General features: G+C 44.8%; 1 protein-coding gene across 1 annotated transcript in view; it reads left to right on the forward strand.

Annotated features, from left to right (window-relative positions):
* REELD1 (reeler domain containing 1) overlaps positions 1-16,511 on the forward strand; it is a 122,003-nt gene that overhangs the window by 57,640 nt on the left and 47,852 nt on the right. The window contains exons 3-4 of the mRNA XM_073655946.1: positions 339-561; positions 13,086-13,219. Of these exons, the coding sequence (XP_073512047.1) occupies positions 339-561; positions 13,086-13,219 (357 nt within the window). The remainder of the gene's footprint in view (positions 1-338; positions 562-13,085; positions 13,220-16,511) is intronic.

The following is a 16,511-nucleotide window of genomic DNA, read 5'->3' on the forward strand; positions in this document are numbered from 1 at the left end:
GATGCAATTACGGAAATATAGTAATTTCCATGATATTTGTGAGAGCAGGGCCATTCTTCATTAATTCATCAGTAAATAGAAATTGCATTTAAATATATAAATATTCTAAGAAAACATATGCCCAAATAATTATCAAGTATTATTTTAACCTAATTTAAAGTTTTGGCTGAAAATTGATAGACTTCAGTAATGCAGAAAATGAGATGTAGAAAACTCATCTTCATGGGAAAGTATTTGACCCCCAATATAGTGTTCACTAGATCATAGTTTTCTGAAGTCTTTGGGGATTATAAACTGAAATATTGAGGTATTTAATTCCTTTGCATATTTCCCTACAGTTACTTTAAGAAGTACAAGAGATTTCATGGGCTTTTTCCTTCAAGCTCGCAGAGTATCGAATGACCAAGTAGCTGGGTCTTTTGTACTCATTCCACCTGGCTCCAAACTATTGCGCTGCTTTGAAGATGGAGACACTGTGACCCATTCAGATAAGTCATTGAAAAGAAATCTGTCCTTTGTGTGGAAGTCACCTGATCAGCCCGTGGGAGACATTAAATTCTTGTGAGTGTGTACGAGACATATTCAGCTTTAATGTTTTCATGTTTGTTAAAAACAGCCTCAAAAAAGAACAGTGGTTATTGAGAATCAATATACAGTATATCTGAACATCCATGAATTTATATAGTATTATGCAAAAGTCTAAGGCAGGTGTGGAAAAATGCTGTAAAGTAAGAATGCTTTTGAAATAGAAGTGTTAATAGTTTATTTTTATTAATTAAATAAATGAAAATTCAATGAACAAAAGAGAAATCTCAATCAAATAAGTATTTTCTGTGACCCCCCTTTGCCTTCAAAACAGCATCTATTCTTCCAGGTACACTTCCACACAATTTTGAAGAAACTTGGAAGGGCGGTTGTTTAAACATCTTGCACAAATCTTTATGTCTCTTCATGTAATCCAAGAGCGATTCAATGATGTTGAGATCAGGGCTGTGAGGGGCCCAAATCATTACTTCCAGGACTCCTTGTTCTTCTCTAGGATAAAGATAGTTTTTATTGACATTGGCTATATGTTTGCAATCATTGTCCTGCTGCAAAAAAAAATAAGAGCCAATAAGACACCTCCGTGATGGTAAGTTACTGCCTTTATTATCACTGAAGATACCATTAATCTTGACCAAATCAACAACTCCATTTGCTGAAACACTGCTCCAAACTTGAAAATTAACCTCCACCATGCTTCACTGTTGCCTGCAGACAATCATGACCGTGTACGGCCAACCCGGGTTCCACCGTTTAACCTGTTCCTCCCATTTTCCAGCACTCACCTTTTTCCACAAATAAAAACACTGCACCTGTAATTTCTTTGGATAAATTTGGCCACAGCGGCCATTTTATTAACAAACAACATTAACACATTAACAGTGTTATAAATAAATAAGAAGGGAGGGTTCTTGGAGTTAAAAATTAGATCTGGCATAAATTAAACCGAACTGGAACCACCATATTACCCTCAGCCGTCCATCACCAGCTCAAGGGCACCAAAAGCTCCCAGGGTAAAACCCCGTCCAGAGCCCAAAAACCAAATGCCAGATCACCCCGCTCAATTAACCAATTGGCTGTAATTTTAACCAAATTATTCCCACCGACACTTCTGTGCCAACTCCAAGAACCCCACCCCCCGCCACAAACGAACAGCCCTGACTACCTCAGGCTCGTGAGTGCCCCAAAAAATCGCCAAAGCCCTCTCATTCCCCTCCTGTATAACCAATGCCCACAAATCGGTACCAATGTAATTCAAATGTACACCATCATTTGCCCAAAAATTTCCAACTCCCGCCTCGAGTTCAAAATGTCGAACGCTTACTCCCCCGTTCCTGGACACAAAGGCTGATATGGCTCTATTTAACCTCACTCTCACCCTATTAATCCCCTTCAAGATCTAGCCTCCCTCCACCTTTTTTTTTTTTTTTTTTTTGGCACAATGTCAGATCAGACCGTCAACACCACAGGAAAGGATGTCCATAACCTTAAAAATTAAATCGAATGTCCCTCATCAGTTCCCTGACCGGGCGAGCCCCTAAGTCATTCCCCCCCATATGCACCACCAAAATATCCAGCGTCTGAACCAAACGGGCTGCCTTATGAAATTCAGGCAGCACCCTTCTCCATACCATGCCTCTGGAGACGAGCCACCGAACCACAACTTGCTCTCTCCTAAAACCCAACTGCCTACCGTCTGGCCTCCCGTCCGCTCGCAACACCCCCAGTGGACGAAGGAATGTCCCAGAATCCACGCTAACAATGGGACACCATCTGCAACAAACAACCACAATGTATTCAATACTTAACAAGATGAAAAACAAACCTCAGCCCCCTGTACCTAATGCCGCACAAAGGACAAATAACGATCAGAACTCCACCTCCCTATCCGCTTTGTCACATCCTTGCCTAAGCCCAAGCCATTGGCTTCTGACGCCGCGCCAATTCTAAAAGAATGTGACCCGTACACCTCCGGGCGAAAGCCCCAACTCCCAAACTCCTTTCTTAAATACTGCTATTTAAGAAAAGTCCCCATTTTCATGACATAATAAGGAACCCACTCGCCCAGGCCAAAATTGCCTGTCTACTTGGTGCCACCGATTCAGACAATCTCAGCGCACCAAAAAACGCTAACGAAAAGGTTAACCTAAACAATGTAGCTTCACAACTGAACTCCTAAAGCCCCTAAGTGCTTGCTACACTAAAAAGGACTTTGTAACATCTCTTATCCCCACTTTTGAAACAGACCATCCAATCTCCGCTGCCCTACCTACCTAGAAAGAACACCGCCGTCTCCCCATCACCGACATTCTCCACCAAACCCCACTGCATTATCCAACATTTCCATACTCGCCACGATGCCTCATATGAGGACCAGGTCTGCCTCGTAATGGACTCTCGTATTAAACGTCCCCACTCCTCCATAACCAGCTGCCAAAAATGCGAAGGGCATTCCTGTCCCACGTCCTCCGCCTCTGGTGCTAGCGCCCAAAAAACGATCCCACTGAAAACGAGACAAGGCATCTGCGAAGGAATTTTTACACCAGCACCTCCTGCAGTATCTGTAAAAAAAAATCTCACAATCACGACTGCTCAAAACCTCGTGCTGAATTAACGACCTGCCATTATAATTTTCCAAAAAACATTTTCCAAACCTTCAAATCCTCCTTGTGATCCTTATTTAAACGAATGAAATGATGGAGGGCGCGCACTCCTGCTGTCGCCCTTCACAACCCGCGACAAAATATCCTGCCCATTGGCATAATGCTGCATGCGAAATTCAAATGACGTAACAGGGATTGGAGCTCCTTCAGCGTCACCTTACGCAACCTCCTGACTCTATCGACCTCCTGCTTGAGCAAACTCAATTTATCATCAGGTAACTGACACTCCATCCTCTCCGTATCAATTAGGATGCCCAAAAAGTTAACAAGGTGCAAGGTCCCTCTGTTTTTTTTTTTTTTTTTTAAATTTCCTGCCAAAGGTATGCCAAAAATGCTCCGCTACCCACACCATAGTTCCTAACAAAGTCCTACACAACAACGATTGCTGAGGGCCTATAAACAAAATGTCATCCAAATAATGAATGACCGACTGAACTGATGCCAGGTCCCTCACCACCCATTCCAAAAAGGTACTAAACGTTTCAAACTGGGAACACGTAATTGCGTAGCCCATATGCAAACACCTGTCCACGTAGTATTCCCCTTTCCAAAAACAACCTAACAATGGGAAGCTATCCGGATGTACTGACAGCAATCCAAATGCCGATTCCATATCAGTTTTAGCTAGCAACGATCCTGGCCCATATCTCCACACCCATCCCACCGCCGCATCGAATGCTGAATAATCCACCGAACATAATTCCTGAGCAATGCCATCATTCACCGAAAAAACCCCTTAGGGTATGACAAATGCTGAATCAAATGAAACTTATTAGCCTCTTTTTGGGCACGACCCCCAACGGCGAAACAATCACCCTGCTGCTAGGTAAATCCTGAAACGGACCAGCCATCCTGCCCAATTCCACCTCCTTTGCCAGTTTCAAGCTAACCACTTCCGGATGAAGGGAAGCCGACATCACTTTTTTAAGAGAAAAGGGGACCTCATGATCAGGAGGAGGAATTCTAAAACCTTCCAAAAAAAGACCATCTGAAATGGCCTTAGCCTTCAACTGATCTGGATACCTACTTCGAAAGGGGGCCATCTCGTGAACCCTCACCGGAGTCACCCCCTTGACCGGTACCCATTGGCATTTTTCCATTACCCTTCTTAAAGCATTTAGATGCTCCGTGTGAAATACCGTTGCAATGGGAGCACACATGTTTAAATTTGCAGGAGTTCCCATACTTACACTGGCCATCATTAAATTGCCAGCAAGATCCCGCTTCCTTCTTTGTGCACTCTGACTACTTCCCCCGTGTCATGCCGATTAGTTCCCACTACCGCTGCTCCCGTGAAAGGACTGCCCATACCTCACCGGAGTCACAACTTTCAGCCACAACCCGATGTCCTTTGATCCCATCTAATCTCCGGGCGGACTGCCATCCTCTGCCGATATTGCTAGTCGTATCGTAACCATGTCTGGCCCCCCTATGTGCGATGAGCCTCCCCTATAGCATCCAGGTAGCAAAATAAGCCTGAGGAATTATCCGGAGCTTTTTTCCCAATGACACTAGCCATTATTGCAAAAGCTTGCAACCAATTAACAAACGTCTGAGGAATGAACCTCCACCTACGCTTTTCTTCCTCCATTTTATTATTATTATTATTATTATTTATTTTTTTTTTTTTGCTGTCGTCCTTTTCTCTCTTGTCCAAATTAAAGTTTTCAAGAGAAAGTAGGGAAAAAATTTCTACAAATTCATCCCGCCCAATTTTTTCTTTAACCTCTTTATTTATTTATTTTTTAAATGTGCCCAGCTGCCCCTCAAAGCACACGTATACCTCCCCTTTCGCCCTATCATTCAGTTTTACGGCATCCGCTTTATCCTTTTCTGTCTGTACAGAAACCGATACCCCCTAAAGTCCCCCTCAGTACACACCGCCGCCCTTGCCGATTCACTCCCCACCTGCGACGCCACACGTCGACCGGGTAACCAAGCCCCCATCGGAGATAACCCTGCCTCACTGGCTCCACCAGTGCCTAAACTAGCCAGAATTTGTGACATGTTTGCCAAATTATCCCTGAGCCCCACGACATCTAACCACGCCTCCCCCTAACATTTACGCCACAGGGCCCTGCCAACTGCCTATCCCCTACCCCATCCGCTACAGACCCAGTGGGTGACAAAACAAACATAAACGCATACTCACGGAGCTGCGCAGGTGCTGTGTCCCCGCCAGCCGTACGTCCTGAGTCCTGCCGATTCCTTGGGTCGTCCTGATCCTCTCCGTATTCCGATCCTCCCTCTTGCTGTTGCTCAAGGCCCGCGCCCCTGGCCTCCTCGTCACCAGGGGGGACCTGAGCACGTGCCGATGCCCCCGCAGCTCGTCCGCTGCACGTTTCTGCACCGATCCTTCCTGCCGTCCGTGATCCAGCACGACCTCTGGACCTGGGCCCCCCAGCCCAGTCTGTGCTGATCTGTGGGGGGGGGGCTGCCAGGCAGCTCCATGCTGCTCCCCGCCGCTCTGCTTCCGTGACTCCGGTGACTGGGGCCAGGCAACAGGTCTCCAAACTGCCGCTGCCTGCCCGAAAAACGCCATACTGTCCTCCACTGTCGATTTGACTGGCAGGCACCCCGACTGGTACATCGCCAGGTGTGCCTGCCGCGCTGCTGCTCCTCCTGGCCCTTCTTTTTATCTTTTTTTTTTTTTTTTATAACGGCCGTCCGCCGCCGTGAACCGCTGCTGGCCCTGTTTACGGGGGCCAGCGTCATCGCTGCCCCACAACTTCCTGTCCGGCCTGGTCACGTGTACAGGAAGTGACGCGGGCCGAACTTCCGGCGAAGCCACGCCCCCGGACTGGTGATGCGGCTCTAGTGCGGGCCTTGCTTCCGGCGCGGCCCGGGCTGTATTACTGCGGCGCGCCGCCGGAGCAGGCCGCACTTCCGGTGGGGCCTTCGGTCCAGACCCTGCTAGCGATCCGCTGACGGAAGCGCCCACAGGCCGGCTGGGCGGATTCCTGCAGCGGCGGGCGCAGCGGCAGGGGGGGTTCCGCCGCCGGGCTCACCTGGCTCAGGGTCCCATGAGGGGCTCCGCAGCCTGCGTCTGCAGCACGTGGGAGTCTCTGGCAAAAGCCTCTCGGGGGGCCGCGTTCTCCTTGCCCTTCTTCCTGACCCCTCCGCCGATTCCTCGGATGAGCCATGCAGCAACCCTTAAAGCTTTGCCTCCAGCCACCCTCCACGCCTGGATCGAGCCGCATCCCACAGTCTGCTAAACAGAGATTCCACGGTCTCCATTACGCCCGGTCAGTGTCCAGAACAATGGGTGAGCAGATATTAAAATTTTATTTTTTTTTTTGGGTGAACTTTCTCCTGTAACTTCCCTGCCGGACTGACTAATTTCCCGCACTTTTTCTTGATATACTCACCCTCCCACCACCAACTGCCCGCCCCTCAGCTCTAATACCCAATCCTGATCCTTTATCTCAAAAATTCCACCCTCGTGGCCCATCCCGGTCATGTGGGGCTTCCATCCAGCTTCCCTTGCTTCCAGCCCCTTTCTTTATTGTACCACTCTCCAGCCCTTCTGTGAATAAATTGCTTCTGTTACAGCCAAATATTTAAAATTTTGACTCATCAGTCCAGAACACCAGCTGTCATTTTTCTATGTTTTTGTGCATAGTTGAATCCCTTGGCCTTGTTTCCATGTTGAAGTTACGGCTTTTTGGCTGTAGATCGGTGTGGCTGGGTCCCAGTGGTTGCTATCCGTTCCGAGCTAATTACACTGCTGGACATCTTCCAATTTCAAAGGCAACAACGCATGATGTTCCTATCATTTGATGCACTTAGTTTCCTTGGCCAACCACTGCATCTACAGTCCTCAATATTGTCCATTTCTTGGTGCTTCTTCAAAAGAGCTTGAACAGCACATTTTAAAACCCCAGTCAGCTTTGAAAACTTTGCCTGGGAGAGACCTTACTGATGTAAGATAACTACCTTGTATCTTATTGCTGTTCTTAATCTTGCTATTGTATATGACCTGTGACGAATGACACTTTCTTCTACAATGGTATGCTGTCTGTATTTTTTATGATGCCACACTGTTACGCTTTTAAGGAGAAATTAATAAAGCCAAATTTTAATAACTATCTGGAAAGCTGGGCATTTTCTTTTTTTTATCTTCTACAACCTCACTCAGAGTTTGGCTGTTTCTCGTTCAGGTTAAAGCCTCCCACACACCTAATCTGTTTCAGTTAACTGTGTTCAGTTTATTGACTGTGTTTCAATCCAGGGGCGGACATATCATTAGTGCAACCTGTGCAGCCACACAGGGGCCCAAGAGGTAAGGAGGACCACTGCTACCTTCAAATCAGTAAGCCGGCTCTGTCACAGACACATAGAGGGGCCCATATACTGTTCTTGCACAGGGGCCCTTTTCCATGTCTGCCACTGTTTCAAGCTACTGTACATATGAAAATGATGATCATTGTCATCTGTTTAATATACTGTAATTGGTTACTCATAACCTTGTTATAATCCTACAAAATCCCTGACTTTGTGCAAGTGTACCTAGAAGAATTGATGTTGTTTTGAAGGCAAAGGATGATCAAACCAAATATTGATTTGATTTAGATTTCTCTTTTGTTCCTTCATTTTACATTTTTTTAATTGATAGAAATAAACTATTAATACCATTATTTTTCATAGTCCTCTTACTTTGCAGCATTTTTTCCACACCGGACTAACACTTTTCCACAGTATGTGTATATATACATACATATATGAAAAATAACAGTGTTAATAGTTTATTTCTATCAATTCATTTTTACACGTACATATTGTTGGATTTTTACCCCCTTTTTAATCAATTTCATCAATAAAGATTTATACTATTTGTAGTGAATTTTGTACCAGGACCTTTCCTTTGTTGGTTTTCTTATTCATTTGATGCATGTGGTACAGTTACTCTGCCTAGGGTTACAATATTTTTTGCCTATACACATACTGTGCAAAAGTTTTACTCAGGTGTGGGAAAAATATATATAACATATATACTCGATATATAAGCCGACCCGAATATAATCCGAGGCACCTAATTTTACCACAAAAAACTGGGAAAACGTATTGAGGATGGGAAATGCAGCAGCTACTGGTAAATTTCCGCATCCTGGTAAGCAATACCCACTCATCCCCAATCCTGCTATGCATGGCCCCATCATCCCCAATTCTGGTTTGCATGGCCACCTCATCCCCATCCTGGTATGCATGGCCACCTCATCTCCATCCTGGCATGCTTGGCCACCTCATCCCCATCCTGGTATGCATGGCCACCTCATCCCCATCCTGGTATGCATGGCCACCTCATCCCCAATCCTGGTATACATGGCCCCCTCATCCCCAATCCTGGTATACATGGCCCCCTCATCCCCAAACCTGGTTTGCATGGCCCCCTCATCCCCAAACCTGGTTTGCATGGCCCCCTCATCCCCAATCCTGGTATGCATGGCCCATTCATCCCCAATCCTGGTATGCATGGCCCCCTCATCCCCAATCCTGGTATGCATGGCCCACTCATCCCTAATCCTGGTATGCATGGCTCCCTCATCCCTAATCCTGGTATGCATCGCCCCCCCTATCCTAGTATACACATCACTGCACACATGAAAAAAATAAACACTTCTACTCACCTTCCGTCCTGTCTGCCAGCAGCTGATCTCAGCATCTGAGCAGCGCATGACGTCACTGCCATGCGCCCTGCAGGAATATTCACTCCTCTCCACACCGGGACTATGGGCGTGGAGAGGAGTAAATATCTATTTTCTTTAATAGCGAGCACTGTCATCAGCGCCGCAGCTCCTGCTGCGTCTTAGTAACCCGCTGTGCCCCCTACTAAAGAGAATGAATATTCACTCTTCTCCACATCCATAGGAGCCGAGAAGAGTGAATATTCATTCTCTCTAATGTATACAATGTGTGCAGAATTATTAGGCAAGTGAGTATTTTGACCATATCATCATTTTTATTAATATTTTCCAACTCTAAGCTGTATAAACTTGAATGTTTATTGGGTGAAGCAGATCAGGTGATGTGTATTTGTGTAAAGAGGCAGGGTGCAGCCTAAGGATATCAACACCCTCTATCATGGAGCACAGAATTTTTAGGCAGCTTGTTTTCCTCAAGAAAAATGGGCCAAAAAAGAGAACTAACTGCCTCTGAAAAGTCAAAAATAGTTTAAAATCTTACAGAGCAATGCTGCTCTCTTTAAATTGCTAAGTTATTGGTACGTGATCACAGAATCATCAAAAGTTTTGTTGCAAATAGTCAACAGGGGCGCAAAAAACATGTTGCGAAAAAGGAAACTGCCAAAGATTTGATAAGCATCAAACGTGAAGCGACCAGGAAGCCATTATTCTCCAGTGCTGTCATATTCCAGAACTGCAACCTACCTGGAGACCCAGAAGTACAAGGTGTTCAGTGCTTCAGAGAATTGGCCAAGGTAAGGAAGACTGAAACCCGACCATCACTGAACAAGACACATAACTTGAAACATAAAAGACTGGGTCAAGAAATATCTGAAGACAGATTTTTTAACGTTTTTATGAATTGATGAGATGAAAGTGACTATTGACGAACCAGATCGGTGGGACTGTGACTAGTTCAGTAACGGGCACAGGCTTCAACTTCAAAGTAGCTGCCAGCAAGGTGGAGCTGGGGTACTGCTATGGGCTGGTATTATTAAAGATTAACTAGTCTGACCTTTTTGGGTTGAAGATGGACTCAAAATCTGCCTCCAAACCTACTGCCAGTTTTTAGAAGACACTTTCTTCAAGCAGTGGAACACAAAAAGTCTGCATCTTTCAAGAAAACCATGATTTTTATGCAGGACAATGCTCCATCACATGCATTGAGGTCTCCACTGCTTGGCTGCCATTAAAGACTTTAAAGATAGAAGAATAACTACATGGCCCCTTACTCACCTTACATAAACCCTACTGAGAACTTGTGGACCCTTCTTAAATGGAAGATTTACGGTGAAGGAAAACAGTATACCTCTCTGAACAGTGTCTGGGAGGCTGCAGTTGGTGCTTCCCAAAAAGTTGATCGTCAACATATTAAGAAACTGATAGACTCCATGGATGGAAGGCTTATGACTGTTATTGAAAAGAAGGGGGGCTATATTGGTCACTGATTTATTTTTTAAATGTCAAAAATGTATTTTTGCATACTTTGAATTGTATGATTATTATTCTCACTTTAACAGATGAAAATAAATTCATGAGATGAGAAAATTTACCCTTTTCATTTAGTTGCACAATAATTCTGCACACACTTATATTCTGCTAAAAATGACAAAACCTCACTTTTGCTTTCTTAAATATTCAGGTTTATTAACCTTTTGGATTGACTGATAGCACTGTAGTTGTTCACTAATAAAATGAATCATCAAAAATACAAATTGTTTGATAATTGTGCACACAGTGTATGTTGTACGAGTATATCCCATTTTGGAATTGGTGGGGGGCTGGCATTCAGTTGCTCTTTGGTTGACTTAACATTACTTACTTAATGTTAGGGTATTATTATATTGCTTCTCTCATGGTCAACAAAATGATTAAAATATAAAACTATTAAGAAAACTAACATGGTGTCAATGCTTTTTTTCTAAGGATGTCATAAATATTAACCCCTTTCTGATATGTGCCGTACTATTATGACACGTCAGGTCCCTCTCTTTGGTGCGGACTCCGGCGCTGAGCCCGCACCTTTCCGGGCACATGGCAGCTGATCTGTCCAGCTGACATGTGCCCCTAACAGCTGTGGGTGGAATCGCGATCCACTCATGGCTGTTAACTAGTTAAATGCTGCTGTCAATCTCTGATAGTGGCATTTAACTTGTGCAAATCGGATGCGCTACATTGGCCCCTCCCATCGGCGCCCGTGTCACATTATCGCAGGTCACCTATGGGTTGGCATGACAACTGGGGGTCTGCAGGAAACCACTGAAGTTTTCATTGCTGGGATGCTATGAGCGCCGCCCAGCGGTCGGCTCTCATAGCAAGTGAGCATTTCTGCAGCTTCTAGTCTCCCATGGAGACTATTGAAGCATTCAAAAAGTAAAAAAATATATATTTTTAAAAATATAAAAAATATATAAAAGTTTAAATAACCCCCCTTTTGCCTCATTCAAAATAAAACAATAAAAAAATCAAATATAGACATATTTTGCATCGCCGCGTTCAGAATCGCCCGATCTATCAATATAAAGAAATAATTAATCCAATCGGTAAACAGCATAACGAGAAAAAATTCAAAGCACCAGAATTACATTTTTTTGGTTGCCGCTACATTGCAATAAAATGCAATAACAGGCGATCAATAAATCGGATCTACCCCAAAATGATATAAATTAAAACAACAGCTCAGCGCGCAAAAAATAAGACCTAACCAGGCTCCAGATCCTGAAAAATGGAGACACTATGGGTCTTGAAAAATGGCACCATTTTGTTATTTTAAACAAAGTTTTTTGTTTTTTTTCACCACTTAAAAAAAAAAGAACTTATACAAGTTTGGTATCTACAAACTCGTAGTGACCTGGAGAATCATAATGACAGGTCCGTTTTAGCATTTAGTGAACATGGTATAAAAAAAAACAGTTGTGGAATTGCACTTTTTTTTGCAATTTCACCGCACTTGGAATTTTTTCCCATTTTCCAGTACACGATCTGGTAAAACCAATGGTGTCGTTCAAAAGTACAACTCGTCCCGCAAAAAATAAGCCCTTCATGGCCATATTGACTGAAAATTAAAAAAGTTATGGCTCTGGAAAGAAGGGGAGCAACAAACAAAAACCCAAAAGCGGAAAATGGCCCAGTCATGACAGGGTTGAAGAAAAATTAGTTCACCCATCCATGAAGGTCAGCTAGAAGAAATAATAACAGAAAAAAACAGGACAACAAAATAAGTGCCCAAAAATATATTGTTCATTATATTGTTCATTAATTCATTCATTCATCAGCAAAAGTAATTCTTCATGTCTACTGTCAGTGGTTACAAAATGTATGTCTACAACATGGTAACAGAAATTGCTTCTTGTCACTGCTGACTTCTGGTTGTTGAGCTTTTGCTTCTTTAACACCATATGGTGAATCTATTGTACCACCACGGATTGGTCCAAAAACACACTTTAAAATAATGTAATTTTTCAGTAAACCGTCATGCAGTTTTGCCATGTGTTTTTTGACCATGCAGCACAGCACCAATTCATGTCAATCCAAACTTTCTCATGAGGATTAAGGGCATCCAGCTACAGATGCATTAACTTCAAATAAGTTAAAGGGGAATTCCCATCTCCAAGATTGTATCCCAATATAGTGTAATAATAATAATAATATCAAATACCTCCTATTAGAAATGTAGTATAGTTCTTCTGATTCACTATATCACTTACCCAATGTGCAGGGCATTGCATTAGATTAGGTATCCATGGTTACGACCACTCATATAGTGACAGTTAGTTGTTAGTGATCATAACCATGGATATCTAATCCTAATGCACATGGGGTGAGCAACATAGCAACCCAGAAGAACTATACTACATTTTTAATTGGAGGTATTTGCTAATATTATTATTTTTACACCTACTACATATTTGGATAGGATCTTGGAGATGGGAATACCCCTTAAAGTGGGTATTCCATAATTTCTTTTCATAAGTGCATCTCTCCCCAAATTCCTGGTTTCCTACATGGTAGAGGAGGGATCTCCTGCACGATTGACAGTTAGACCTGGTGTCAGTGTCACTCTGCTGGCTCAAACTGAGCACTATCTGATGCTGGTATATGCGGCAGCTTTGCCTCTGTGACATCAGAGGAGTGCATTGCTGACCAAATCGGGAGCTAGTATCACGCTATATTATTACTTTATTCTTTTTTTTTACAGTGTATCTGTAGTTCAGTCATACTTTGTTTATTGGGCACAAATTGAGTCCACTGTCATCTCTAACAACATACAGAACTGGACATCAGTGAACCAAGAAATAAAAGCATCAGACATGGAGACAACTTCTGTAACAAGTACATTTATTACATATGTTGTTCTGTTTAATAATAAGGCATCTATTAGCCATTTATTATATTACATGTTGTTATTAGGCCCGAAATTCTAGCTCATAGTGACAATCTTCAGATTTCATGTTGGTTCTAATATGTGTTAGGTATCAGGTAGAATTTATGCAGACCTGGATGAGAAGCACTACAGAAAATTAGGATATCATCAAAAAGTTAATTTATTTCAGTTCTTCAATACAAAAAGTGAAACTTATTATATAGAGTCAGTACAAACAGAGTGATCTATTTCAAGTGTTTATTTCTGTTATTGTTGATGATTATGGCTTACAGCCAGTGAAAACACAAAAGTCATTATCTCAGTAAATTAGAATACTTTATAACAACAGCTTGAAAAATGTTTTTAAAATCCGAAATGTTGGCCTACTGAAATGTATGCTCAGTAAATGCACTCAATACTTGGTCGGGGCTCCTATTGCATCAATTACTGCATCAATGCGGCGTGGCATGGAGGCGATCAGCCTGTGGCACTGCTGAGGTGTTATGGAAGCCCAGGTTGCTTTGATAGCAGCCTTCAGCTCATCTGCATTGTTGGGTTTGGTGTAGTGTTGAGCCACCCCCGTAGTGTTCGAGTTCGGTTTGGTTCGTCGAACACCCGTGTGTTCGCCGAACTGTTCGTCGAACTGTTCGTCGAACACCTTCGAACACCGTTAAAACCAATGGCAGGCAAACAAAAACACATAGAAACACATAGAAAACACCTTCAAAGGTGTCCAAAAGCTGACAAACTGCTCAGAAGACACAACTAACACATGGAAAAGTGACAAGTACATATAGTCATGCGAAAAGAAAAGAGGTGGAGGAGTAAAAGGAGGGGGAGACACAGATATAGGCATGTCATGCCCTTCTAAAATCCAAAAAGTGAGAAGCCGAGACGGCCAGTCCGCTCCTGCCCGTGCCACCTCCGTGTCGCCGGGTTTGTGCCAGAGCCGCGGTGAACCCTGACGGCCAGCCCCCCTCTCCCAATACTGGTGCCTGTCCGCTGGTGGGTCGAGAGAGCCCCCATGGGGTGGAGGCAGCTCTAAGCTTTTTAATTTAAATTGTCCCTCTAATTTGAATGAATACACTTTAAATCCATTTACAAGGATCTATTGGAGGGCAAGTCTCATGCCAGCAGCCGCGTAATTCCAGCTCCAGTAGCGTCCACTAAAGCTGCTGCAGTTAAAAAGCTTTTATAAGGATCGAGCTCGGCTGTCCACCGCAAGGCATCCTAGTGCCAGTCCCAGCCCCTATGCCTTGGGGTGCCTCCTGATGCTCTTCACTGAGTATCCCGTGGTCCCGAAGCATTTCCTTTGAAAAAATTAAGTGTCCAAACTACAGGTGGTGTAGCTTGCTTAACAGCTGGGATAATCCGCTGACTAGCAGACACTGCTACTAGGCACAAAGTATTTCCTGGGCTAGATGCAGTTAAAAATTTGTAAGTAGATACTCTCGTTGGATGCTGAGAAAGCATTCCATAGAGTCTCCTGGCACGCCATATATGATTCTCTTAAAAAGCTTGGGGTAGGGGTCTAGGGGACCCTTTTATAGCCAAAATCACGGCCCTGTATCACAATACGTCACCTAGGCTGAAGATAAATGGAACTGTAGCACCGAGGGCTCGGTTGCTACAGACGTATTGCACCTCACCCAGAGGTGTGATATCTCACTCTCAGATAAGGATGGAGTGTGGATCAGGACCCGACACCTGCATGCATTACACCACATTGCCGTGGGGCAGGGCGACCAATATGCCCCTGAGATGGGCACGACAGTCCCTGTCCCTGGCTGGAGTGGGGGGAGGGAACACTGAGGAAGGGGAACCCTGCAGTGCAGGAGCAGGGAGGAAGCAGTTCCTGGGTGCATTGAGAAGGGAGTATAAAAGGTGGGCACCATCTTAGTTCAGTGCAGAGAAGTCTGAGCAGAAGTGGCAGGGAGCAGGGGCTCTGCATGAGCTCTGCTCCGGAGGCGGGCCTAGTAACAGAGGCCCAGGCCTGCAAGAGGGAGAAGGAAGGAAGAGGAGCGGAGAAGGCTCCAGGAACGAGGAATGAAGGGATCCCAGGGGTGCGGATGGGCGAGTCGCCACCGCACGCCCGAATCCACCTGCGTGGAGGGGTCAGGCCAAAGGGGGAGACCGGTCCCCGAACTAGTGGAGGCAGGAAACGACCCTCAGCTAGAAACCGGAGGCTCTGACATTTTATGTGGCGCAGCCCCTTGCTCCAACCGCTAGGAAGGCACCACATAGGGTCAGGGAAACTGGCACCAAGTTTACCAAGAGGAGGCCCGAGGCAGCCGGACAGAAGTGTTGGTAAGAAAGGCCAGACAAAGGACACACAAAGGGGGTCCTGTGAAGCGCTCCAAAGTTATCTGGGAGTTGTCTGAGCCCCTCACCTGGTGAGCACAGTACGACGTGGGCAGCCGTTACCTGCAGACGTGGTCTGGATAATAAGAACTGTGAGTAAAGGCCCTGAACTGCATCACTGACTCCGTGTCGTTACTGCTGCTGCCCTGCACCATCACCCCCATCCTCCGCATACACTGCCCTGAGGCTATACTCCTCCCGTGGGGAGTTATGCTACGCTCTGCTGCACCCACAACACCAGCCATAGCGGTCTGCCCTGTAGTGGCGGTTCACTCTGACCGCAATCCGCGGGTGGCGTAGTCGGACATTTAAACATCAAAACCACATAAATAGTTCCGCCACTGGTTTGACCGCCCTGAGCCACGGAACCGGATCGCCGCCACGAAGACTACAACCACCAGCATCCACCAAAAAGGGTCAGGCTCCGGGTGTCCCAAGGCCCAGGGGGTGCGTCAGAACATTTTCATCACCTTTCACAATCACCAATGGGACAAGGCAGGGATGTCCTCTGTCCCCTCTCTTATACATCCTAGTGACGGAGCACCTGCTCTCATCAATTCGCCATAACCCCAATATTAGGTGGATTGAGGTGGGAGGCACCGAGTACAAGTGCTCTCTATTTGCTGATGATGTCCTAGTATATATCACTCAATCACATATATCCATCCCTGCTGTTATGGCTGAAATAGATCACTTTGTTACATGGTAAAATTTTAAAATCAATGCAGCGAAGTCTGAGGCCCTCGATGTCTCCCTCCCTAAATCCATATAGGATTCCATCCAGTCCAACTTTCCCTTTGCCTGGCCCTCACAGGGTATCAAATACTTAGGAATTCCTATTCATAGAGACCTCTCCCATCTATGTTATCTTAATTTTGGGCCCTTTATTGAACAATTCCA

The sequence above is a fragment of the Phyllobates terribilis genome, unplaced genomic scaffold, assembly GCF_046119375.1.
Source record: "Phyllobates terribilis strain yellow unplaced genomic scaffold, ASM4611937v1 Scaffold_1__5_contigs__length_1240528914, whole genome shotgun sequence".
NCBI classification, from domain to species: domain Eukaryota; kingdom Metazoa; phylum Chordata; class Amphibia; order Anura; family Dendrobatidae; genus Phyllobates; species Phyllobates terribilis.